Source organism: Amblyomma mixtum, chromosome 1, assembly GCF_055824585.1.
Source record: "Amblyomma mixtum isolate Tamu chromosome 1, ASM5582458v1, whole genome shotgun sequence".
NCBI lineage: Eukaryota > Metazoa > Arthropoda > Arachnida > Ixodida > Ixodidae > Amblyomma > Amblyomma mixtum.
In genome coordinates this window covers 59,277,223-59,302,971 of record NC_143012.1, presented here as the reverse complement: position 1 = coordinate 59,302,971, position 25,749 = coordinate 59,277,223, and the positions used below count along the sequence as shown (strand labels likewise).

General features: G+C 49.1%; 1 protein-coding gene across 1 annotated transcript in view; it reads right to left on the bottom strand.

The window, feature by feature from the left end:
- Nucleotides 1–25,749, bottom strand: part of tefu (Serine/threonine-protein kinase tefu) — a 155,896-nt gene that overhangs the window by 111,697 nt on the left and 18,450 nt on the right. The window contains exons 9-17 of the mRNA XM_089570615.1: nucleotides 25,308–25,421; nucleotides 15,112–15,228; nucleotides 11,557–11,660; nucleotides 10,233–10,359; nucleotides 9,097–9,263; nucleotides 6,461–6,696; nucleotides 3,299–3,418; nucleotides 1,646–1,918; nucleotides 227–440 (exon numbers count right to left, since the gene is read on the bottom strand). Of these exons, the coding sequence (XP_089426741.1) occupies nucleotides 227–440; nucleotides 1,646–1,918; nucleotides 3,299–3,418; nucleotides 6,461–6,696; nucleotides 9,097–9,263; nucleotides 10,233–10,359; nucleotides 11,557–11,660; nucleotides 15,112–15,228; nucleotides 25,308–25,421 (1,472 nt within the window). The remainder of the gene's footprint in view (nucleotides 1–226; nucleotides 441–1,645; nucleotides 1,919–3,298; nucleotides 3,419–6,460; nucleotides 6,697–9,096; nucleotides 9,264–10,232; nucleotides 10,360–11,556; nucleotides 11,661–15,111; nucleotides 15,229–25,307; nucleotides 25,422–25,749) is intronic.

The window sequence follows — 25,749 nt, the reverse complement described above, 5'->3', positions numbered from 1 at the left end:
CTCCGTTACCCTTAAGGACCAGCGGTTATCTTGCCTTCGCAATACATGCCCTGCCCAAGCCCATTTCTTCTTCTTGATTTTGACCAGGATGTCATTAACCCGCATTTCTTCCCTCACCCACTCCGCCCCCTTCCAATCTCTTAACGTTACACCTATCATTTTTCTTTCCATAGCTTGTTGCATTGCCCTTAACTTAACAGTCAGCAAGATGTAAAAAGCAGCCCACCAGTGTCACTAGGAGGAGGTTGCTCTGTGTCGAAGCCAAAATCAGCATCAGCGTCTCCAGCTGATCCAAGAGGTCCATGGAAAGACGGAGTAACGGAGGACGACGGCATGTTTTCATCCGCCCAATCGTCATCGCTGTCAATTCCACCTAGACTGCTCCGAACAGATGGCGTGGGCTGGACTGCGAGACTGGCACCAGTGTACGCCGTGGATTCCTGCACGCACAATCACAAGGAGGCTTCTCAAAAACCTGGTCCACAGGATCCTGCAAACTGTGGTAGTTATTGCATGACAATATTTTACGATACATTCCCACGTAAGGCTTGAGGAGCTTAGTGAATCACAGTCTACTCCCATTCTTCCAGACTTCAATGGGCCGGAGGAAATGCCCCATTCTCTGGCGGTCAATTGATTAAAAAAAACGTAAATAAACTGCTAATAATTTCAAAATGTAGTGAAGCCTTGTGAGAAGGCTTCATTACAGAAGCAGTGAAAAGCTCGCAAACATAAGAGAGGAGAACGTACTCTGGCGTCGGAATGGCGAGACTCTAAGGCATTATTACTCCCGAGATCTGTTTTCTAGGCTCTGAAACCAATGCGGGCTGTGGGACACACAGGTGCACATTGGCAAGGCTGACATATTCGGTTGATGTATGTATAGCTTGGCATGCGGCGGGCGGTATGCCACTGTTGCAACCAAGGCCGTATGCACTATAATGAAGCAATTGCGGGGTCCCCTGGACTTTTTTATAACAAGGTTAAATTGTACTGCCATCACAGCCAGTTCCTTTTTCTAGCATTAATGAATGCTTCTTCCCAGTCAATGTAGAAATTTGTGGATTCCACGTGGACAAAGGAAATTCACAGGCAGAGGAATGTGCAACACAAGGGCAACTGACACGGGTTGTCCGGCGGGTGGCTACTGTGCAAAGTGAAAGGTAGGGAGGAAAGTGAGCTGAGAGAGAAGCGGAGATGGCAGAGTGGTGCACGCATTTCCCTTGACATGGCTGTGTGCGAGCCACCTCCAAAACCGAGTGTCGACGGATACTGGAAATCAGATATGAACTAGAAAACCAAGTGTTTAAGACAATCAAGTTCGAACATGCATCCAGAAGACCAAGTGTGCAATAAAGGTGGATGTACAGAAATCTATGCGATGCGTTGTGTCATGCAGACAGGAATGAAAGTCTAACGCTACGCACTTTAATGCTATGCACTTCTGCCGGGGCCCACTGATCGCCTGTAATTATTTTCTTTCTTTTAACGCGAGTAACAACTCCCCACAGTGTCAAGTGGAGCATCTGCACAGCACAGCCATAGCGCAAACTACGGGTCAGAAATGCGCCGGGACAGATGTACCACGTCAGAACACAACCGAGCCAAAACAGCGAGTCACAAAAGAGCACCGATTAGAACTCACCGGTCCACGGCAGAAGGAGAGCAGGCAGGCACCCAGCTCCTGTGGAAGAGCGTCGAGCAGCCAACGGCACAGGTGGCGCTGGCCGCTCGTTGGCGCTCCACTGCAGCCCCCATCCATGTACGAGAGCAGCGCACCCAGCAGGCCCAGCCAGGCTGGATGCTTCTGCTCTGCGCTGCTGCCCTGCTGTGACGCTGAGGATGCACCGCTGCTGCAGCCGCTGCTTGGGTCGTCCAGCTCTTGCAGCAGCTTCTCCGTGCAGTCCCGCAGGGAGCTCTGCATGTCAAGAAAACATCCGAACTCACTTTGAGCACGTAATGAGAGAGTGGAATGGTTCCCATCATCATCATCATCATCAGCCTGACTACGCCCACTGCAGGGCAAAGGCCTCTCCCATGTCTCTCCAATTAACCCTGTCCTTTCCCATTTGGGGCCACCGTATCCCCGCAAACTTCTTATCTCATCCACCCACCTAACTTTCTGCGGCCCCCCGCTACTCTTGCCTCCTCTTGGAATCCACTCCGTTACCCTCAAGGACCAGCGGTTATCTTGCCTTCGCAGTACATGCCCTGCCCAAGCCCACTTCTTCCTCTTGATTTCGACTAGGATGTCATTAACCCGCGCTTGTTCTCTCACCCACTCCGCCAGCTCCCGATCTCTTAACATCTCTTAACATTACACCTATCATTTTCCTTTCCATAGCTCGCTGCGTTGTTCTTAACTTAAGCTGAACCCTCTTTGTTAGCCTCCACGTTTCTGCCCCATAGGTGAGTACCGGTAAGATACAGCTGTTGTATACTTTTCTCTAGAGGGATATTGGTAAACTGCCATGGAATGGTTCTAGTGTCCCACAAACTTGCTTGCCGTCCATTACAGAATGTGTCATCTGTCTCAAAGTAAATGGGCTACCTATGGACCGCTCTAAACATAAATGCACCTATATGTGTGTAAAAAGAGGGTAAGCTCTCCTCTAATTCCCTCCCTTTTATAACAGAGTGCACTCCCTTTTAACTCCTTTCTGCTTAGTGCGTGATATCAGAAGAGTTGTTATGATCCAGAGAAGGATAGCGATGGTGCAGGTTCATGTCACGAAAGCTAACCTAACAGCTGATGAGGGCTCGTGACTGCAGCTGTGCAGGTGACAATGCCACGATTGCCAGCATCGTCGTACTGGTTACTTTTGGTACAGACAGTACATGATAGCAATGGGAGGTTACGTTGTGCTTTTTAGAGCGTGATCAAAGCTTAAAGCCGATTCATTGCTGAAGCCTGACCTTGAATTGACCTTGTGAGCTTAACTGACGAAAATAAATAAAATAAACATTGCAGCAAGTAGGTTTTGAACCAGCGGTGGCTCGAACAGATCAGCTGCGCTGGCCACTGCATGAGAGCATTAAGCTATTGTTGCAGTCGATTATGCCTCGCGTTAAACTGCAACACACTCTCATCCTGTGCACTGCACATCGTTGTCTTAATCATCTTCCATCTGTACATAACTCAAGAAAGGAAAGGAAACGTGCTTTCTGGTAAGAAGCGTTGGTGTCAGATGGATGTCCGTTCTTGGCAAAGACGTCCAGGCCTAGCTCAGACGTCCGACGGACATCGGTGGTTGCTTGGGACATGACAATCGTCACACACCAAAGTTATGCAACACACCTGGAGCTGCTTGACCGGTGGAGAAACTAAGAGTGCCTCCATCTCCTTTGCCTGCAGGTGGCACATTTTCGCCAGCAAGATGGCGCCCATGGCTCCCGTGTAGAGGCACGATGGCAGCATCTGCAGACGGGATCAACGAATCTTTTTTGCATTGCACTAAACCGTCTCAACCGCTTGAATTGCAAAAAAAGCAAGCTGAAGTGTCATCATGCAGTGAAATCTTGCCATTGTACAGGGGTTGCCCACCGAGCGTTAACTGTAAACCCCTGTTACTCGATGTTGTAAACAAGGGGAAACATTCTGCGATTGCACTGACAGCACAACTGCAGCAGCAGCCACTACCATCCACACTGTGGCTCACACAAAGGAAATGGGGGAGACGGGGGGGGGGACTCAGAAGCACCCTCTTCTTCTTGCGTGTCCCCTCTCTCGTTAACTCTTGTAACTGCTGTGCTCTGTAACTGCTGTAACTGCTGCGCTGTTGGCGCCGTAATAATGCGAGCATCTAAGCAGCGGCGATGGACAAGCACTGCTCATCCCGTACTTCCTTGCTTTCTTTCTTATATGCTGTTGTTTCTTGCAGCCTTCGAACATTAACTCTACTTCTAGTGTCTTACCCCGCAACTGCATTAAGTATCTTGGTGTTGACATCTCGGGTACCCTTAACTGGTCTACCCATAAACGTGGATAATTAACAATGTCCACAAGACTCTCGGCTACCTTCGTCATAATTTATGTCTAGCTTCGCCAGAAGTTAAATTACTAGCTTATAAAACATTAATTCGGCCAAAATTAGAGTTTGCATCTGCCATCTGGGACCTCGCTCAACTTAACCTAACCAACTGTATTGAACTTGCCCAAAATCGCGCCATTCGATTCATCTACTCAAACTACTTATACTCCACCAGTGTTACTTCCCTCAAAAATAATGCATGCCTACCTAACCTCATGCAACGCCGTGCAGTTGCAAGGCTATGCTTTTATCACAAAATGTATCACAACTTTTCTTACAACTGTCCTATCCAGCTTGCTCATCGTTCTTCAGCCCGCACAAGCCACCACAAGGCCGTTTACCCACCTCCTGCTCGCGCCATAACCCATCTTCATTCCTTCTTCATCCAAACAGCACGTGACTGGAACAGTCTTCCACAAGTACCAGCCTTCGTACAAACCCAAACCATTTCAAGAAAGCCATCGAAACAATTTCTTACTAACACCAGGTTGCTAGCCCACCCCTCATGTAAAGCCCTCACCCGAGGGCCCTTGAGGTATTTGTAATAAAATAAATAAATACAGTCGACGACCGAAAATTCGGACGCCTGATTTTTCGGACATGCTTGATTATTCGGACTTTTTCGCGGCACCGCGACATGGCCCATAGAGCCAATGTGTAAGAGCGCTTGAAATTTCGGACGCACCGCAACTGACCACTCGATTTTTCGGACCTCGTTCGCACTCGCCGCCAGTACCCAAGCCGCCATACAATGTGTACAGTGGAACCTCATTAATTCAGACTGCAGGAGATATCGAAAACTTGATCAAACAAAACGAAATTCAAACTTAAAGGGAGCCTCTTGCGACGCTGAAATTCTGCGCGAGTCGGCGTGCACATTGCGCTCGCGTGTTTTCGAATTCGTACTGTCCTTGAATGTCTTCCGCCGCACGAACTTGAACCGTAGTCTGAGTTCACGGAACTCATCTGTGCCGAGTCTTTAGTCCCGAACACGGAACGCGAATACGATCGCGGAGCGCTTGATCGCGGAGGCTACGCGCACGCCGTGGCCTCCGCGATCGAAGCGCGCTTCGGGCGCGCCGCTGGATCTTATCGCGCCGCCGGATCTTATCGCGGCCGCGATCTGCTCCGGCGCTGCGCCGTTCGCGGAGGCGACGCGCGCGCACCGGAGCTTCCAAGTGCCGTCTATGGATGGCGCCGTGATCATTATCATCAACATTTTTCTCTGTCGCGATTTTCCGCTGTTCACATCGGCATCAGTATCGCCAGCTCCAGCCTTTCGTGGCGTGTTAGCATGCGTGTTAGCGCGTTCGCCGTGATGTTGGCTTTCGCGTGCTGCCGCCGAGCTTCACAGTTTTAGCGCGATGGGCAAGCACCTTAAGCTACACGGCTGGGAGTTAGCTCTCGAACGCGGTCGGTAAGCGTGCGGCGGGCGGGAAATTCGACGTGGCCAAGAAGTGCGTCCGATGATGGTGCAACCAAAAGAGAAACACAAGCTGCAAAAAGCGCGCTTTCTGAGGCAAGCCGTGCGAGTTTCCTGAACTGAAAGAAGAGCTGCTCCTCTATGTGATGGAATTTCGGAACAACGGCTACGCGTTGACAGCGGACATGCTGCGCGGCTTCTTTTGGCATGAGCGTGCACCAGAGCGCAGCACCAGCTCAGGAGTCTAAATACTTCGCGAGTGACGATTGAACGTAGAATAAATGTCGCTCAATCCCTGGTTGGTGTGTTTTTACTTAAAAAAAAAAATTTTTTCGCATATCTTGTGTATGGGCAGCACCCCGAAAATTGGCCCTCGAATCTGGAAAAAAAAAAGTGCGGCCCTTATACGCGTTCATAAGGTATTTCGCGCGGCGAAATATAGTCATGAGGAGCTTTAGAATGTGTGCAATACAACTGGCCGCTTTCTCTGGCATAGTGGAAATAAGTTCGCGATTTTTTCGGTGAAATTTGATTTTCCGGACTGCCCGATTTTTCGGTCGTTTTCGCGGTCCCTAGAGAGTCCGAAAAATCGGTCGTCGACTGTAAATAAATATGGTGCCACTTGGTGCAATGCCACAAATGCAGAAACTGCTGCATTTGTCACGGTGAGGTGCCGATAACGCTGGAGCTCAGCACCAACGGCACCACGTGTCAACTGTGCTCGCTCACTGCAAACACAGACGTTCATCTCACGGCGGTTCGTGTTTTACCATCACGAAATGTCTGTGTGGCTCTGCCAAATTTCAATTAACACAACGCCATCAAACAAACAGTCGCTGTAACGTCTTTTTACGGGGCAAAAATCTTCGCTGCAGTTGGCCCTTAGGCACAGCTATCACAAATGCATTGAATACTGAACAAGAGCAAAAACAAATGCTCCTGGATTCTGCTCAGTAGATGAGGTGTTTTTTTTTCTTTTTCTCATCACAGCACATTCAAGGCCTACCTCAGCCGACTCGAGGAACGCCGAGCACTGTTTGCTCAGCCTGTCCAGTGTAGCCTCCCAGGCGACCTCTACTACGGCTGCCAATGACCCGGCCACTGACGACCGGCGTCCGCTTTCCGAGTTCTTGGAACGAGGGGCAGCAACCTTCTCGCCTTGGCATACTGACGGCTGTGCGGTGGCACGACGTTCGAGGTCAGCATCCAACTTTGCCCTCCAGGGGTACGGGTCCTGCCAAGCTGCAACAGGAAAGGACGCGACATTGATATCTTGACAGAGTGAAAATATCATAATATGAGTTGCATTTTTTCCCCTTTAATACATTGCGAACTGAATCAATAATTCTGGAACACAAATTATATTAATGGATGAAATCAGATGCACTGCACAATAACACTTGGTGTTGGTTAGAATGAGATGGAGAATTAGTAGGATTAATTATAGAATATTAGAAATAGAAGGAGAATTACAAATAGCAGGAGAATGAGATGGACAAATAGTAGGATTAGTTGATGAAAACAACGATGTGCAATGCACAGCGAGAGTGTGCTGCAGTTTAACACAAGGTGTGATCGGCTGCAGTGATAGTACAGTGCTCTTGTGCAGTGATTAATGAAGCTGATCTGTCCCCACCGCCAACGGCACACCGGAAAAGGCAGTACTCTGTACTACGTCAGCACTTGATTGCCATAGTGGTTGGGAGCTTCCAGCGCACTGCCCCACGGCAACACCCCGCATGCACTCCACCCTTGCTGCTCCTTTCCTTCCAACGACAGCTGCCCAAGCAGATGGAGAGCCACTGAGGGCGTTTAGGGCATTCTGCGTGAGCAAACAGTCGTGAGAGCCACAAGGCCTTGGAAATTCTAGAGCACTCTTGGCATGCACACTCTAAACAAGAATACACCTACATGGGAGTAAAAAGGGAGTGAGCCCTCTTGTAGTGAACACCCTTTCATAGGAGGGAGTGCACTAGAAGATACAGTGGAACCTCGATTATACGTCCCCCGGTCATGCGACGACCCGCATTTTACGACGACTTTGTGCGGTCCCGGCAGAACCCCCATAGAGACAATGCATTAAAAACCTCGGTTATACGACGCAAATTTTAGAAGGGCCCCGCTTCGTACGACGACGTCTGGCTCGTACCGTCCGTCAAAAAAGGTCGTCAGCAAACGCAGGCCGGGATGTACCGTATTTTCGCGATTCTAAGCACCCCCCGAATATAAGCACCCCCCCCCCCCCCCCCCTCCCCCCTATTTTCGTAAAAAAATTTCTGAAAAAAAAAACTTTGCATGCGAATCTAAGCACCCCCTTTTGTGCGCGGAAGAGAGCGTTGCCGAGGCCGCCAAGTGCACTTGCTCTCTTTTTCGTCGAGCCTGTGCAGTCGGAGTCCCGAGGAGGCGCCGCCTGCGCGTTGTTGTTATTGTGACTGAGAGAAGGATGAAAAGGAAATTGCACAGGCCTGCCTACTGGCTCGAGCTAAGCCACCACCGCTGCCAAGTGCAGATAGGGGAGAGTTGAAAGATCAGAGGAAAGATAAAGAGAAAAGATAAGACGCCCGTCACAGCAACAGCAACAAATGCGTCCGCCGGAGCGGACGCTGCCGAAAAAACAGATAAGCGGGCGAGGCCGCGCTCGCCGAAGCGAGGACAGCGGCGTCCACGGCGCTTTTTGTGTTGCTGCGTTCCGACACTACAAGACAGATGGCGGCACAGAACTGTCTGCAGCTATTTTTCTTTTGAATGTTTCCTAAATAAAATGTTTTTTCTCGCGCCCGTTTCATCGAGATTTCACCGCGAAAAGAGGGGCCCGGTGGGGGGGGGGGGTGTTCAGTTTAGATTTTTCGAATCTAAGCACCCCCTCTCACTTTGGGCATCGCGATCGTGAAAAAAAGGGGGTGCTTAGAATCGAGTAAATATGGTAGGCACACTTTAGCCAGTCGATAACCGGTGCACCTTAATCTTTCCACCTATCAAGAAAACTGCGGGAGCCGCTGCCCCGCTGCTCACGGCAGCCTCAATGGCCATTTTATCTTGTTTGTTGAAGACTAGCCCTCTGCCGGCAAAAATGTGCTGCATTTGTGTTCCGAAAAAAAAAAAAAAAGATGACGAAGTTCAGACGTTAAAAAATATCACGCTTGATTTTCGATTATACGACACCCGGATTATACGACGGTTTCGCGCGGTCCCCTGAACGTCGTATAATCGAGGTTCCACTGTAACTTACTCCCTTTTTACTCCTTTCTGTTTAGAGCGCAGCACGCCAAAGAGCAACAGCGTGAAAAATCCTGGTACACCGTTTCAATAGCCCTGCATATACACTCAAAACCCAAATACGCCTATATGGGAGTAAAAAGGGTTTAAGCTGTCCTTTAGTGCAGCTCTTTTTTTGCAAAAGGGAGTGTGTCAGAGGACAGCCTACTCCCTTTTTACTCCTTTCTGTTTATAGTGTAAAGAATGCAAAACAAAAACGTCTGCAGAGGACGCACAATTTTGTCAGGCGCTGTTTTCGACTGCTACGTTCCCTGGCTGGTACATTTCTTTTCTGCAGTTCGGTGAAAAACATACAGTGGTGTTCTGCTGTCTTTTGTTTTAATGGTGCCAGGTTGCACCCGACACAGAGCGGATCGTGGTGCTCACCCGTGCATGCGAGTGCCGTGCTTTCGGCCGAAGCCAGAGCGGCGGCAGGCCGGGCCAGGCACACGGCAGCCAGCAGCTCACCGGCGGGAACCAGGGTGGATGGCCCCGGCTGGGTGCCCCCCTCCTCCGATCCCGGCACCAGAAGCTCCAACAGCCAGAGGCGCCACCTGCTTGCATAGAATAGCACAGTAGCCACTGCAGGCACTCTTCACTCCGGTCATCTTTTAGCATCCCCTCAGAGTCCTGTTAGGCCTCACATAACGAGGGGGGATAGGGACACACAATTAGCACAATGCATACACCAAGAGAGAGCCGAAGTAGTTGAAAAGCGCTCAAAGCAATATAAGCAGGCATAAACAGCATAAGCAAGATTGAAAACAGAGATAGCTTTGTCAAGGGACAAATTCCATCCTCTGGCAGCAGCCAAAAGTGGTGAGGCTGAAAACTGAGCAAGTGAAGGACCACCAGCATCTGCTGCGACCACTAGCAAGTGCATATTAGCAGGTGCCAAGTGGCTGCGTGCAATGACGTCACAGAAGGTCAACCCCACTGTTCAGGGCCTCCTTGGATATCAAAGGCATTTCACACTTTGTTCTAGAGTTGCATCAGACTACACACGTCATGAATGGCACTTTGCCAATATTCCTCAAGAGAAAAGTATACAACAGCTGTATCTTACCTGTACTCACCTATGGGGCAGATACGTGAAGGCTAACAAAGAGGGTTCAGCTTAAGTTAGGGACAGAGCAGCGAGCTATGGAAAGAAAAATGATAGGTGTAACGTTAAAAGGAAGCGGGCGGAGTGGGTGAGAGAACAAACGCGGGTTAATGACATTTTAGTCAATATCAAGAGGAAGAAATGTGCTTGGGCAGGGCATGTGGATTCCAAGAGAAGGCAAGCGTAGCAGGGGGCGGCAGAAAATTAGGGGGGCGGATGAGACTAAGTTTGCGGGGATTCACGGTGGCTGCAGCTGGCAAAGGACAGGGTTAACTGAAGAGACATGGGAGAGGCCTTTGCCCTTCAGTGGTCATAGTCAGGCTGATGACGATGATGATGATGACACACAGGTCTGAAATTTCGATCAGCCGCATGCCAATGCCAGATTTTCAAACGTAAGGCCTATTTGGGGGTTCACCTGTGCTTTACGGGCACGTCCTGTGCATGGTCCAGGAGCGCTGGAGGCACGTCCAGGTGGGGAAGGGAGCCAGCTCGGCTCAGCAGCACGGCCAGGCTTTGCAGGGCAGCAGGCTCAAGTGGCCGGCCTGCGTAGTGCACGTCTCCTCAACATGCACTAAGTTCAACCAGAGGGTCCAGCATTCCTATTCTCACATATAAGCACCCAGCATAAAGGCCTAGCCAGAGTCACACTAGCTACCCTCTATTTTGACTGGTTGTACACGCAACTAATATGAAGGCGACCATGGTCCTTTTGGCTGAACAAGACCAATTAACTCTCCTTGGTTTGACGGTCACCTGTTCTACATTAAAAACAGCACTGCTGGATAAAAGGACCAAGTGGCTAGTGAAGCTCATGTGTTTTATTCAGCCTTCTTTCAACAAAAAAACTGTTTTAGGGCACTTCAAGTGTGTTAGGCCTAAATGGTCGCCTTCAAATCGCATCAAATTGCAGACCTTCATCCAGAGCTTTTGACTGCTCCAGTGCTTCCAAGTGATCCCGAAATGCAAAAGAGTAATAACTGGTTTCTGTTACAAGATGTTTGCCTGGTTCAGCTTGGCTGCAGTAATTGGATAATGGAACACGTTGCCATTCAGCCAACACACTAAAGTTTGCATAGCTAAACTGACGCCACTTAGCTGTTATGCGATGAATGGCAGTTCAAGCAAGTGTTTACAGAAACCCAACAGGGTCAATTCTGAGTGCCAATAGGCTGCCTATAGTGCCAGTAAGGTCTTTATCAGGATGGTCAAGGTAACATCGCTCATTAATTAATTACTGAATACAGCCGCCGCGGTGCCTGAGTGGTTACGGTGCTCGGCTGCTGACCCGAAAGACGCGGGTTCGATCCCGGCCGCAGCGGTCGAATTTCTTTGGAGGAGAAATTCTAGAGGTCCGTGGACTGTGCGATGTCAGTGCACGTTAAAGAACCCCAGGCGGTCGAAATTTCCGGAGCCCTCCACTACGGCGTCTCTCATAGCCTTAGTCGCTTTGGGACGATAAACCCCATAAACCAAACCAAACCAAACCTAATTGCTGAATACGAGGTTAAGTACAACCAGCTTCACTGATGATCCTTTCCTAGTGGAAAATAAAATATATGAACACATGAATAAGGTGCCCATACAGCCAAGAAACGCAGCAAATGTGCTGCAGATGTAACGAACACCGACTTCAACACACAGACAGTACACAAAACCATCTTTAATTTTCCTGTAAAAGTCTCTGGCCAGCACACTGGTCGTGCAATAACACACCAGAGGAAGCCCCACTCGAACCTCACCTGGGCAGAGGAGGCAGCTCAGGTCCGAGCACACCAGTCCCTGACGCAGCAGCTCCTGGAGGAGGAGGTGTCCTTCCTCCACGCACTGGTTCAGGAACACCGTCCTGTGCCCCCATCAACCACACAGTGAGCAAAGAGCAAAGATGAGCAAGGCAGAATGAGATAACGAAAGCATGCCCGCAGACATCACCACACGCCTGTAATTGCATGCCACGCTGAAACCTCATCAATAATTCACGCGTGCATAATTTTCTCCTTCCTCTCCCTCCCTCCCTCTCTCCAAGGTGTTTCGAGGCCTGGATTGCGAACTGTTCAGAATAAGAGTTAATGAAGAATACCTAAGTGATTTGCGATTCACTGATGACATTGCCCTCAGGGGACGAAATGCAATGCATGATCAATGAGTTAGGCAGGCAGAGCAGAACGGTGGGGCTAAAAATTAGCATGCAGAAAACCAAAGTAATATTCAAGAATCTCGCAAGGGATCAGCAGTTCACAATTGGCAGCAAGGTGCTGGAAGTGGAAGGCCTCTCCCATGTCTTTCTAATTAACCCTGTCCTTTGTCAGTTGCGGCCATTGTATCCCTATGGTGCTTACCTAACTTTCTGCCAACCCCCTGCCATGCTTGCCTTCTCTTGGAATCCACTCCGTTACCCTTAAGGACCAGCGGTTATCTTGCCTTCACATTACATGCCCTGCCAGCCCATTTTTTCCTCCTGATTTCGACTAGGATGTCATTAAAACTGTATTTGTTCCCTCACCCACTCTACCTGCTTCCCGTCTTTTAACATTACATTTATCATTTTTCTTTCCATACCTTGGTGCGTTGTCCTTAAGCTGAACCCTTTTCGTTAGCCTCCACATTTCTGCCCCATGGATGAGTGCCAGTAAGATACAGCTCTTGCATACTTTTCTCTGGAGGGATATTGGTAAACTGCCATTCATGATCTGAGAGAATTTGCCATATGCACTCCACCCCATTCTTATTCTTCAAGTTATTTCCCTCTCATGATCCAGATCAGCAGCCACTACCAGCCCTAAGTAGACGTATTGCCTTACCACTTCCAGCACCTCAATACCAATTGTGAACTGCTGCTCCCCTGTGAGACTGTTCAACATTACTTTGGTTTTCTGCACGGTAATAACGCCTTTATTTTTACTTTTCACATTGCTGCCGTTCCCTCCTCCGTTTTCACTTCCTCCTCACTCTCTCTTCACCATCACCATCTTTTCTCCTCTGCTGTGCTCTAAACCACCAGCCATGCCTTGCTATCACGCAGAAAAGTGTGATCACTGCAATAAGAAAAGTAAAAGTGTGTTTCCTGATCACATAGTATACATGTCGTTTCTCTTAGAATCCCAAAAGGTGCACTGTTAGACACACATAGGAGCACCACACCATCAACCCTATCCCAAGCGCCCTAAACCAGAGGTTGCCACAATGGGTTCTGTAAAACCACCGAGCTCCTTCAATTGCTTTTAAGGCGAAAGCCTTTAATGCCTCATACTGTCGTTAGCAGTCGCGTCAGCAGATGTGTCCGCGTTTCGGTTACGTGCCTTATATCGGCATATGCCAATCATTACTTAATCGATACCTAATGATAATTGTATGATAATTAATGACTAACTGAGTAATAATCGTTAAGCAATTAGCCTAATTAACCTTTCTAGTCAGACCAGATAAATAAATAAAACAGAGTAGGAGGTGGAGTTGGTGTATCGAACCAGGGTCTCCAGAGTGTGAGACAAGCACACTGACCACTCCGCCGTGCCAGCCTGATGGTTTGGAATGAACAAAGGCACCTCTGGTGTCTTCATTCACTCCCATCTTCCTCCCTTCCTATTACTGCAAGGTTCAGGTGTCCACCGAGATATGCCAGACAGACACATTATTTTTCCTCAATGGGGGATGGCATTCTGTGGACTCCCTGGCAGCATTGCAAGACGCCGTTGCATTCCACTCTTAAGAGGCAAAGCTTAACATCTTAACCATACATCAGTGACACAAGCAGCAACACTGCGCTTAAGGCTTTTGCCTCACTGCACTTTAGGTCAGCAAAGTGTCCGCAATTTTTTTTTTGTCTTTCTTGAGTGCCTAAGACTGTGCATGCCTCAAACCACTTTCTTTTTAACAACTTTGTTTCCAGACTATACAGTGGAACCTCGATTATACGTCCCCCGGTCATGCGACGACCCGCATTTTACGACGAATTTGTGTGGTCCCAGCAAAACCCCCATAGAGACAATGCATTAAAAACCTCAGTTATACGACGCAAATTTTAGAAGGACCCCGCTTCGTACGACGGCTGGCTCGTACCGTCCGTCAAAAAAGGTCGTCAGCAAACGCAGGCCGGGATGTACCGTATTTTCGCGATTCTAAGCACCCCCCCTATTTTCGGAAAAAAATTTCTGAAAAAAAAAAAACTTTGCATGCGAATCTAAGCGAATATAATCCGTTTTTGCGCGGAAGAGAGCGTTGCCAAGGCCGCCAAGTGCACTTGCTCTCTTTTTCGTCGAGCCTGTGCAGTCGGAGTCACGAGGAGGCGCGGCCTGCGCGTTGTTGTTGCGACTGAGAGAAGGATGAAAAGGAAAGTGCGCGGGCCCGCCTAACGGCTTGAGCCAAGTGCAGATAGAGGAGAGTTAAAAGATCAGAGGAAAGATAAAGAGAAGAGATAAGACTCGCGTGGCAGCAACAGATGCGTCCGCAGGAGCGGGCGCTGATGAAAAAACAGATAAGCGGGCGAGGCCGCGGTGCTCGCCCAAGCGAGGACAGCGGCGTCCACGGCGCTTTTTGTAATGGAAGTAATGGATGCCATGTGCCCCGACGATAAAACTTCCGACGAAGAGGAAGTGGACAACGATGCAAAAATTTGCGCTCCCATTCCTAGTTACGCGGACGTGTTGCAGAACGTCGAGAACATCCGGACAACATCCGGCGCTTTGCTTGCGCGCCCGACGATGTTGGCGACCTACTGCCGGACGTGGCAGCCCTTGAAAGAAAGTTGATGCGCCGAGGTTGGGCAAAGGTGCAAATAAAAAAAAAAATTACCGATTTGTTTTAAACGGTAATAAAGATTTTTTTTTTGCGAATCTGTTTCAAACAAATGCTGGGTTTTTTCTTTTTTAATCTGATTGGCATACTTGCCGCGGGCTTGAAGCCGGTCAACAGTTTTCGGCGCAAGGCCGAGCGCCACTGGCAGCATTCTTTGATTTTCGATTATACGACACCCGGATTATACGACGGTTTCGCGCGGTCCCCTGAACGTCGTATAATCGAGGTTCCACTGTATATATCTTAACTACTTAATTATTCCAGCCAGTAACGATTAACCGAATTCGCGCATTCTTCGCGGACTAGTGTATATGTGTGCTCTTTTTTTACGCATGTGTCGGGCAGGAAGGGACAAAAGCCGGGACATGCGGTGCTTCTGCTCAGTACCTTCTGAAACACTTTGCGGTTCCTCGAGGCAAGCGAGAAACCCCAGCGATAGGAAAACAGACTGCTCCCCGGGGTAAGAAGAAGGCGTGCACAAAAGGCAGTGGTAGCGTACTCACTTGACCGTCTGCTCCCAGACAACGTCCCACAGGGGCCACGGCCTCTTCCCCGCCTGCGGTCCATGCGCCCGGGCCACACCCCAGTAGCACAGCAAGACACAGCGTTTCACGTCTTGTCTGCAAGAAGACCAAGCCCAACAGTCAGGTCCACACCTACGCTACCGCCATCTGTCTCAATTTCTTGGACACTGAGTGTCCAAGAAATTGGACACTCATTGGAAATTGGCTCTCTTTCTCGGCCAATGCCTGCTCGATTTCAACGCCAACCACACCAGCTGGTTACAGCAAGTGAAACCATTTCCTACTGCATCTCTTGTACCGTCCCGTTCGCTAACCTTTGTACATGCATGTGCAGCGAGAAGGAAAGGTCACCCCACGATTAACGAGACACCTGGAAATGAGCGAAGGAAACTTTCTACTTTTTTCTTCTTTTTTTTTTTGTAAGCAAGCTGGCACCTTACAGCAGGGCATTCATCATTCATGCATCTAAGGCCCCTGACTTCCCGCAGTAGAAAGTTTCAAATTCCACGAAATGCAAACAAAGAATTCCCGAGGGACATCACACAACCTTTCAGAATACAACTCGTGCTAAATTTGGAACCAAGGTATGAATGCAATGTACCGTATTTACTCGCGTAATAGGCGCACTCGCATAATAGGCGCACCCCGAACTTGGCACTGTGATCAATACTGTATTTACACGATTGCAAGCCGACGCCTCGCCACCCCCCGTTTCCCAATCTTTATTTTAACAAAGTTTTTGCTGAACTGACTACTAGTCCCTACTAGTGCTGCTGCCGTCGCAGCTGCTGCGGACCCACAGCACGTACAACGACATCGCGTAGAACAGCCGCACACAGTTTTCAGGGATGCTCACTTTAAACGTCTGTTTGGAAAGCTTCATCTCCAGCCGGAAACGTTCCCGACTTAGGCCCGCGAAAACCTTGGAGTCGCGTACGAAAATTTAAGGACGCCGCAGTCGCAACTGCCGCACTTCTCGGCCACGTCGTATTTTCCGACCTGCCGCACGCTTGCCGCGTTCGAGAGCAAACTCCCAGCCGTGTAGCTGTTAAGGTGCTTGCCCGTCCAGCTAAAACATCAACGCTCCGCGGCAAAGCCATAAACCACGATAACTATCGCGCTACTGCAAATCCCGGCACTTGACAGCAACAACAACAACAAAAAAAAAAAAAACGAGCTGGAGATGCTGATGGCGATATAGATAGCAAAAGCTCGCGGCGGAGGAAAACGATGATGATGATGATGAGCTTGGCCTTGGGCGGCGTCTGGAAGCTCCTGTGCGCGTGTGTGGCCTCCGCGATCAAGCGCCCGTTGCGCGCAGCCGGAGCCGATCGCGGAGGCCTCGGCGCGTGCATTCCGAAAGTTTCGGTGTGGCCCTTACACGGACTTTTTTTTTTTAACATTTTCTTCGCGAAAACGGGGTGCGGCCCGTACACGAGTGCGTTTACGCGGTGTGTTCAATTTTGCGAGTCGAAAAATTTCCGGAAATTTTACCCCGCGTAATAGGCGCACCCCGAACTTTGAGCCGGATTTTCTGGAAAAAAAGTGCGCCTATTATGCGAGTAAATACGGTAAATCATTTTTTTGTTTGTTTTTTTCCCCCAACTTTTCAAGCTAGACAAAGTGGCCTTCGCCTTCAGACTTGAGAGCTGCTAGGAGAAGCCAACTTTTCAACTCATTCACACATTATCACCAACCATTAGTCAGTCTACGGCCACTGCAGGACAAAGGCTTCTCCCATGTCTCTCCAATTAACCCTGTTCTTTGCCAATTGCGGCCACCGTATCCGCGCAAACTTCTTAATCTCATCCGCCCACCTAACTTTCTGCCGCCCCCTGCTGCGCTCATACCTCGGCACCATGAGCGGTGGCTCACTCACACTCACACTCATGACCACTCGCACTCACTACTACTCACACACACTCGCACTCATGTCCATTCACACTCGCAACCACTCACTCACACTCGCACTCATGACCACTCACACTCACAACCACTCACTCAAACTCGCACTCATGACCACTCGCACTCACAACCACTCACTCGCAATCACACTCATGTCCACTCACACTCACAACCCCTCACTCACACTCATGACCACTCGCACTCACAACCACTCACACGCACTCACACTCATGTCCACTCACACTCACAGCCACTCACTCACACTCGCACTCATGACAACTCACACTCACAACCACTCACTCGCACTCATGTCCACTCACAACCACTCACTCGCACTCATGACCACTCGCACTCACAACCACTCACTCACACTCATTTCCACTCACACTCATACTCATGTCCGCTCACTCGCATTTACGTTCAGTGTACTGTTTCCTTGTTTGCTGACAACGGAGGGGATGAGAGATTTACTGGCGCGGCGACTGCCCTCGTAGCTCCCCCAACATTATCCTGAGTCGCAAAGATGTGGTGGTGAGCTGCCCAGGCTTTGTCGGGCTATTTGGCCAATTTGCACAGTTTCGATGCTCGAAGAAAGTAGTCACTCATCACGCATATTCCATGCACCGAATGCTATGCACCTGTGCTCCTGCGCTTGCTGCTGAGACGATGATTGCCTGTATAGCGTCAACAGCTGAGATGCTTAGACAAGTTTTTGAACAGTGTCCATAGGCGTGCGCAGGGTTCTCCATGAGAATGAGCCAAGTTTTAGCGCAGTGCCCCCCCCCTCCTCCCCGCCCCCCACCCCAACCACCTCTCACCTAGGCCCCTGCCGCCAAAACGGAGAGCAAATATGAGGAATGATTATAAAACATTTATTTCCATGTGATAGAATTGCTAAATATACAGGATATTATAGAGGTGTAGTTTTTTATTTTAATCTGTAACATCGGCAGAGGAATATAGGGTATAGAGAGGATATAGCGCGGCTGATTTTTTTGACGCTCAAAATGTGAACAAGTGAGGGGCAAGATTCACAATATTTCCAGCGTCTCCACAAGAGGTCTTGTCTCCACCCAGACGAAGACAGTCCTCTTGTTGAAACGTTCGCAAACACCCTGAGGCTTTCCCTCCCTTGTTCACCACGTGAGTACCGGCAGAGGAAGGCAGTCATTGTGTCGCTGAAGCATTGATGTAGCATCGCGCTTCCGGAGTAATTTCCGTTCTCTCTAGACCACAGAAACTATGATAGATTTGTTTTTTGGTTACTGTCACAGCAAAAAAGAAACTGAAAAGATTGCCTCCAAAATGACCTGGCAAGTAAACAGTTCTTAAAACGCAACATCAGAGGTCTTTGGCCGTTCAAAAACCTGCTTGGCCGTAGCACTGCACTGTAAACAATGACCGAATAGGTCCGACAGATTAAATGTATGGGGCAGACTGGGCGATTAGGGGGGAAGGGGAGGGGAGGGGGGCGCACCTCCTTCCCTTGTGCGTGTGCCTATGACTGTGTGCAAGTAATAATAATGAGTTTGCCTTGACAATATTCTTGGATGGTGTCTAATTACCAAGATTTGGTCTTCCTTGACAATGACGTGTCCGTGACTCTGCATCAACTCATTGGAGTCAAGTGACGATTATGAATACTTTTCGCGGCATGGAAAATGGAGCGTGTTTTTCAAAAGATCGAGTGATTTCCTCACGCAAAGGAAAATGGCTGGAATGGGTCGCAAGTAGAGGATTTCCCCGCGTAATAACGATGCTAGGGGAGGTTGCCATTATCAATCCATTTACAAAACCTACTAAGCTTACTATGTGTGACCGATATGTGTACTGTACATATCTGCAGGCAGTACGTTTTCTGTATTGCCCATAATCCCTGTCTGAAGGAAGTTTTACAAACCAACGCGGTGTTTTTGAGGCCAGTGCATGCGGAGACCACATGCGCATCCGCGTGGTAATAGGGGGTGCTTACTTTGCACCCGATTATTCTCCAACGTCGTTCTCGGAAGAATGCATATGCAGCTAACTTGTTAGCCAATTTGAGCCAATCTGAAATGATATGAGTTTACTGGGAAAAAGCGCCATCCAGAAGTTCTTGGTGGAAATCATAGTATCTGCGTCAAATGATGCCTCATGCTGTCCATGCAGATATCAGTTAGGGCAAGATTGCTGAAATCGGTGTGTGCCAACAGAAGTTAATCCCCTTGCTGTACACGAAAAATGAACAAAATCGCATTTCACGAGCTCATTTTGGTTTCACTCGCCAAATGCCGAAGATTAGGCGGCACAAATGAGAACCAAGCCTCGCAACATGAAGCGGAAGCTTGTATGCAGTTGTTGACTTGTTAGGAGAAGGTAAGTGACGCCAACCAAGTAAAATACAGAAAAAACAGAAAAAACACGACGTTTCGGGACCGGCTCGGCCCCTTCTTCACGGTGTGACTACGGGCGAGCGCAGCTTGGCTTTTTAAGCCCCTGCGTGGAGGACCTCCGGGTCAATGGCCGCAGCCCATGGACATAGGATGAGGGGAGAGTCCCCAGGGAACGATTAACATTCTCTCGTGTTTGCTGAATGTGCCACGACTCGAGTAGAAGCCTCCTGCGTGGGTTAGCTTCCGTTTCCAATGCAATGGTGCTGTCGAAGTCAATTGGATGGTCACACCCTTCGCAGTGTTCGGCCACGGCGCTGCGTTGACGATTCATGTGACGGACGTCCGCTTTGTGTTGGCTCATCCTTTCCGCGAAGTTCTTCGTTTCCCCTATGTATGACGCCGGGCAGACGGAACACGGAATTTTGTACACGACGCCCTGGGCCTTTTCTCTGGGCTGCCGGTTTTTTGGGCGGGGGAGAAGGTGACCAATAGAGCTGGTCGGTTTGTGCGTTGCCAGCACCCCTTCTGCCAGCACCCTAACAAGACAGACTTCTGTCGAATGTTTTCTTTTGAGTTGTTGACTAGCCAGGGCAGCCCCCACCTGCTCATATTGCCAACGGCGTAGTTCTGCTTACATGACGCTGACGGGAGCCTATTCATGACCAAAGAAAAAACATGTTTTTTTGGACTACGGGAAGAGCGTGGAGGAGCTTAATATTCAACTTTTTCCTGTGCTGCGAGCACAGTCCAGAGTCGCATATGTCGGCACCCATCGAACTGTTTGTGAAAAGTTCCTGGCCCCCCTTCCGCCCGCCGCCCTCAGTTTTCTGTTCTCTTCTGGTCACATTTTCGGCTGTGGCGTCGTATGTTTTTTTCTTCAGTGCCTTAGCAGCACTCGCTTGCACGATACCTTTAAGCGAAACGAAAACTGTCGTCCTAGCTTGATTCTTATTAACTTTCAGTCGCGTGTACTGCTTTTCTTTATTTTTTTTTCTCGAGTGAAACCGTGACAATACTCAAACACATTCTATTTTTTATCCCTTTCCCGAGTACATAAAAATTAATTTCGACCTGTACGTCCAACCAATCAAAAAAGGTCCGGCTATTTGGTTGCCACCTCATATCCACTGCCGAAAATCGCCGCAACGTTTCATCACAGTTGAGTTTGCCTCTCAGTCTTGTAGAGGTAAATTACGTTGATGATGATTATTGAAGGGTGATTGACGTCTTGCAGATTCGATATTGCTCGATCACGTTGCCAGAGGACACTTCTGGAGAGATTAACTTTTTATTACCAATTAATAAAACAAAGAAAGATACAAGCAAGGAGAAAACTTGTTTACATTTGACTGACCAGTAGCTTTACGTGACGAAACCAGCCCTCGGTCCCGCCCAAACACTTGATTTTAAACCCTATGACCCTGCCGTCGGTGGAGACAGTAACCAATCAGGTAACTCCACAAACATCAACCCAATAAATCATTGGGGAAAGGAAAACGTCGCCAATCAACAACTGTAAAAGGACAACACAGCCAATCAGTTATTTTGGAAAAAAGATAACTCACCTCCACAAACACTGCCCAAATATGTACATTTTCCACCATCAAGATTTCGGAGGTTTCTCCCTTCGTCCCGCGAGCTCCGCAAACATTCTCGATTTCCCACGGTGCAGGTTGTTTCAACCTCTGGTAAACTCAGGTTCGGGGAAAGTCACCTCAAGGCCCATCTGTTGAGTACCGTCACTTACAAGCTGTCTTCAAGCCTGTAGCTAGCGTGGCAATGTCCTGTTGACCGCGCCTCAAGTTGTCAACGCGTGCTGCCATAGACATGGGACAAAAGCTACACGACGAGGATCCGCCTTTCCGCAAGAACGTGCACAGTGGGATGCGACCTGACGTATATGTTCCCGGAGGGTGTTTGACCTTTCCCTTATTATCGGAATCCGTCGCTATCCCGCTCCCCTTATACCGCTGAGCAGCCAATGTGACTCATCCCCCTCCCTGCAGTTGTGCGGAGGGCAGAAAAAAAAAACTCAGTGGACAGTCCTTTATCGCGAACCCGGACGCGACAAACAATGCACAGGACCGCGAACTTCACTACCACTATCAGCACGAAACAATAATTTCTGGCGCAAATTAAAACATAAAATATTGCCGTTTTGGATATCTCCTTGGGCGTCAAAGATATTACCATGCCTGATGCTATGCACACAAAAAAAAATAAATTATAAAAGCCACATGCTTGATTTCCGACGCTGGGCTCTTTAAGTACATGATAGAAACAAGAATCCTCTGGCGTTACCGAAAAGCGCACTTGGTTTTCACGTCGTTTCCGGGCTTGAGCCGGGTTTGTGCAGTTCAAGACCTGGGATAAAGGAGGTCGGGTTACCGCATGGGTTAGAGCCTATGAACAAATTACGGCCAGACGAGAGCTCTGCAATGCGCACACCTGGGCAAAGAAAAAAAAAACGAAGTCCACTGCAGCACCCGAGGTCCCAACTTACGGTAGTTATTGCCGAGCAGCGGACAGTCGTTGTTTCAGCAGTAAGCATTTTAACCCATATGTATACGAGATCGAGCCATGCGGGGAGCGTGGCAAGAGACATATATCTATATTTTCAGGACTAGCAACGCGAAATTCGATAAAGGGTCTCAAAAAACTTGTAGCGGCTCATTGCATCCGCGAAGGGCCTGCGCCCGTGCCAACGGTGAACTACAAAAGCAACGAAAGATTGCCGTTCCCGTGCCAGCGGAATCCTTTCCTTCGGTTGTCCAAAGACACCGGCATGATGCCTTATGCTGCCTCGAGCGCCTTCCGTAGTGAATATTTTCTTCCCCGCAGCTGTCAACAACATGAAAATAGCTAAGCGGGTATCAGCGTCACGAAACATGGGCGACCGACTTCGCTGTCGCTTCCACCCACCACTCACATCCACTCATTGCCACTCACATCCACTCATTGCCACTCACAACCACTCATTGTCACTCATATCCACTCACAACCACTCATTGCCACTCACGCCCACTCACATCCACTCATCAATCATACCCACTCACCTCTACTCACGCTCACATCCACTCAATCGCATTCGCACTCATGTCCACTCACACTCACGTCCACTCACACTCACACTTATGACCACCCCCACTCCATCCACTCACTCGCACTCACACTCACGTCCACTCACACTCACGACCATTCACTCACACTCACACTCATGACAACCCACACTCATATCCACTCACTCGCACTCACACTCACGTCCACTCGCACTCACGACCACTCACTCGCACTCACACTCAGACCACCCACACTCACATCCCCTCACTCGCACTCACACTCTTGGTTACCGACACTCAGATTCACTCACTCGCACTCACACTCACGTCCACTCGCACTCACGACCACTCACTCACACTCACACTCACAGACGTGAGTGTGAGTGTGAGTGAGGCGATATGAGTGCACTCATGAGTGAGTGTGCCGACCTATGGCTGCGCTTGCCTTCTCTTGGAATCCACTCCGTTGCCCTTAAGGACCATCGGCTGTCTTGCCTTCGCATTACATGCCCTGCCCATGCCCATTTCTTCCTCTTGATTTTGTCTAAGATTACCCACTCTGGTGTCTTATGGTCTCTTAACAATAAACCTGTCATTTTTCTTTCCATAGCTCGCTGCGTTGCCCTTAACGCCAAACCCTTTTTGTTAGCCTCCATGTTTCTGCCCCATAGTTGAGTACTGGTAAGACACAGCTGTTGTAGACGTTTCCCTTGAGGCATATTGGCAAACTGCCATTCATGATCTGAGAGAACCTGCTAAATGCACTACACCCAAATCTTATTCCTTTAGTTATTTCCTTCTCATGATCCGGATCTGGAGATCACCTACCTTGGGGCAAAGCACACAGCGCAGTGCAAAAGAGAAGGTGGCTACAGGTGTTGAAAGAAGGCAGTGCCGGTCACTGAGAAAAAGAAGAAGGTTAATGGGCACAGGACTAGGCAGCTTCAAACGTTTGAGTAGCCGTGGCACAATGGTGACAGCGGCTGCTGTCTCTATGTGGGAGGCTGTGTGAACTAACGTATTGGAGGCCTTGCTTAGCTCCATTATAGAGTGTGCATCTGAAGTGTTGCCTCTAAAATATTGTTAACATATTCGTTGCTTCCGTATTTTAGTGTGCCACCAGTGCTTTTTCTGGAGAGAAGGGAGCCTGGGCTATGCATGGTCTGAACAGTTCGAGACTACCTATGTGAATATTGGTTGGTTGGTTTATGGGGTTTAACATCCCAAAGCGACTCAGGCTATGAGAGACGCCGTAGTGAAGGGTTCCAGAGATTTCAACCACCTGGGGTTCTTTAACGTGCACTGACATCACACAGCACACGGGCCTCTAGAATTTCGACTCCATCAAAATGAGACTGCCGCGGCCAAGATCGAACCCGCGTCTTTTGGCTCAGCAGCCGAGCACCATAACCACTGAGCCACCGCGGCGGCAGCATGTGAATATTCCATAATTTCGAATATCCTGTCAAATAATAAAGCATTCGATATTCGACTTGATCTGAATGCTTGGTATTAGAATCTCTAAGTATTCATCCCGAGCGAATATCATTTCTGGAATGCTTGCTTCGTGCGGTTTCGGTTCAGCGAATACCTTCGCCGTGATGGCACCACAGCGCGCGCGCAGCCGAAGTCCCAACTCTCTGCCATGCGCCTGCGCTCTAGTGCGTAAGCCAGGGCCCGGTTATGCATGAGCGTGGCGCCCAGATCTGTGCCTGCACTACCTGCGGTGCACACGCGCTGGAAGCAGCACTGTAGTGTGCATCAATAGAAAGATTTAGCATGGCGGCATCCACTCATGCGCACCGCCAGTATGCACACGAAAGTTGTTCCCAATGCGGCAAGTGTGCAAAAAGTTGGCCGGCACCTGGCGCTCTGTGGTGCTTTTGCGATCTACGCATGTGCAGTGGTTTTCTCGCAGAAGTAGATTGCAGTAACTGCCTGGGATCGCTAAACCTCTCTAACTTGAATGCATGCGGCTCCCTTGACTACCGCAGGATTAGTTGGATCTGACTGCAGCTGCTACAGCCGCTCTTCTAGGAATGAAATTCACTACTCAAGTGTGACTGTGCGAGCACGAGTGGGAGATGGGTGCCCCTCTCTGACGCCAGATGAGGGGCGGCGCTGAACTTGCAGTCACATGGTGCATATGCCTAGCATGCATCCATGGAGTCGTCGCTTAAAAGCAAGAGCTGTGCAACGACACAGCTAAAATTAAGACCAGCGGTCGGCGGTCCCACAGATATGTCTCACACCCCACAAACATGCCGGCTCCGTATTGGTCAACTGCCCCAGTTCCCGATGGCCATTTTTGCTGTAAGTCGACAGCTTCAATGAGTGCGGCAAAGCTTCAATATGCTCTCCCTTTTTCTCATGTAATGGCCTTGTGTGTGAGAAAAATACACGATTTTGAGAATGCTTACTGTGCTGTTCAGCAGTTTTGTGTGCCAGAAGTACTCGAAATATTCACTTGGAACCAAACAAAACCTCTATTCACACATGCCCAGTAATAGTACTTTTAAAATTCTCCTGAGTTCTCAAACTCCCCACTTGTGTTACAGTGCAAATAAGGTAACCTTGATAGCTTTAGATGCTTATGCACCACTAAACCCAACACAACGCAAATAAGGTAACTTAGCCATTTTCTTATCCCTCCATCTGCAGCTGATGTCCGCAACCACGATAACATCCAAAAAAAAGAAAAGTTGCTGTTAACAAACAATTCCACGACAAATTCTCAAATCCGCAATCTTTCGCGGAATCGCAGAAAAGTTCAGCCTTGAAAATCTCCCACAGTTGCCCTTGCAAAGAACAACAAGAGGCTGCGAGCGGAGCCACTCACATCTTGCAGGATGAATGGCATTGGGTGAGGACATCGAGCAGTTTCCTAAGAACGGCTGAAGCACGACCGGCGGTGCCGGGGTACTTCCACAGGTAGCAGGCAAGGACCTCCAACCTGCACCAAAAGGAGGTGGGTGTTGAACCACTAAGGCAAATTGCAGGAACCTCTTCCCTTAATGGCATGGCACCACAGCTCTTGGCTGAGCGGTGCCATCTTGTGGCAAACAGGACAAATTTTGTGGGAACGGATAAGAACGCAATTCTGGAAGCGTTCATCCCATCAATTCTGTTGTGCAATGGACTAGCACCGTGTTTTTGAATACGCGACACAGCAACTCAAATTCCTTTGTTCGAAGTAATTTTTAACCCACACATGCAGAAACTTCAGGAATCCGAAAGTTGTAAATATTTTTTTAATATAAAATGCTTATTTCACTTCAGAA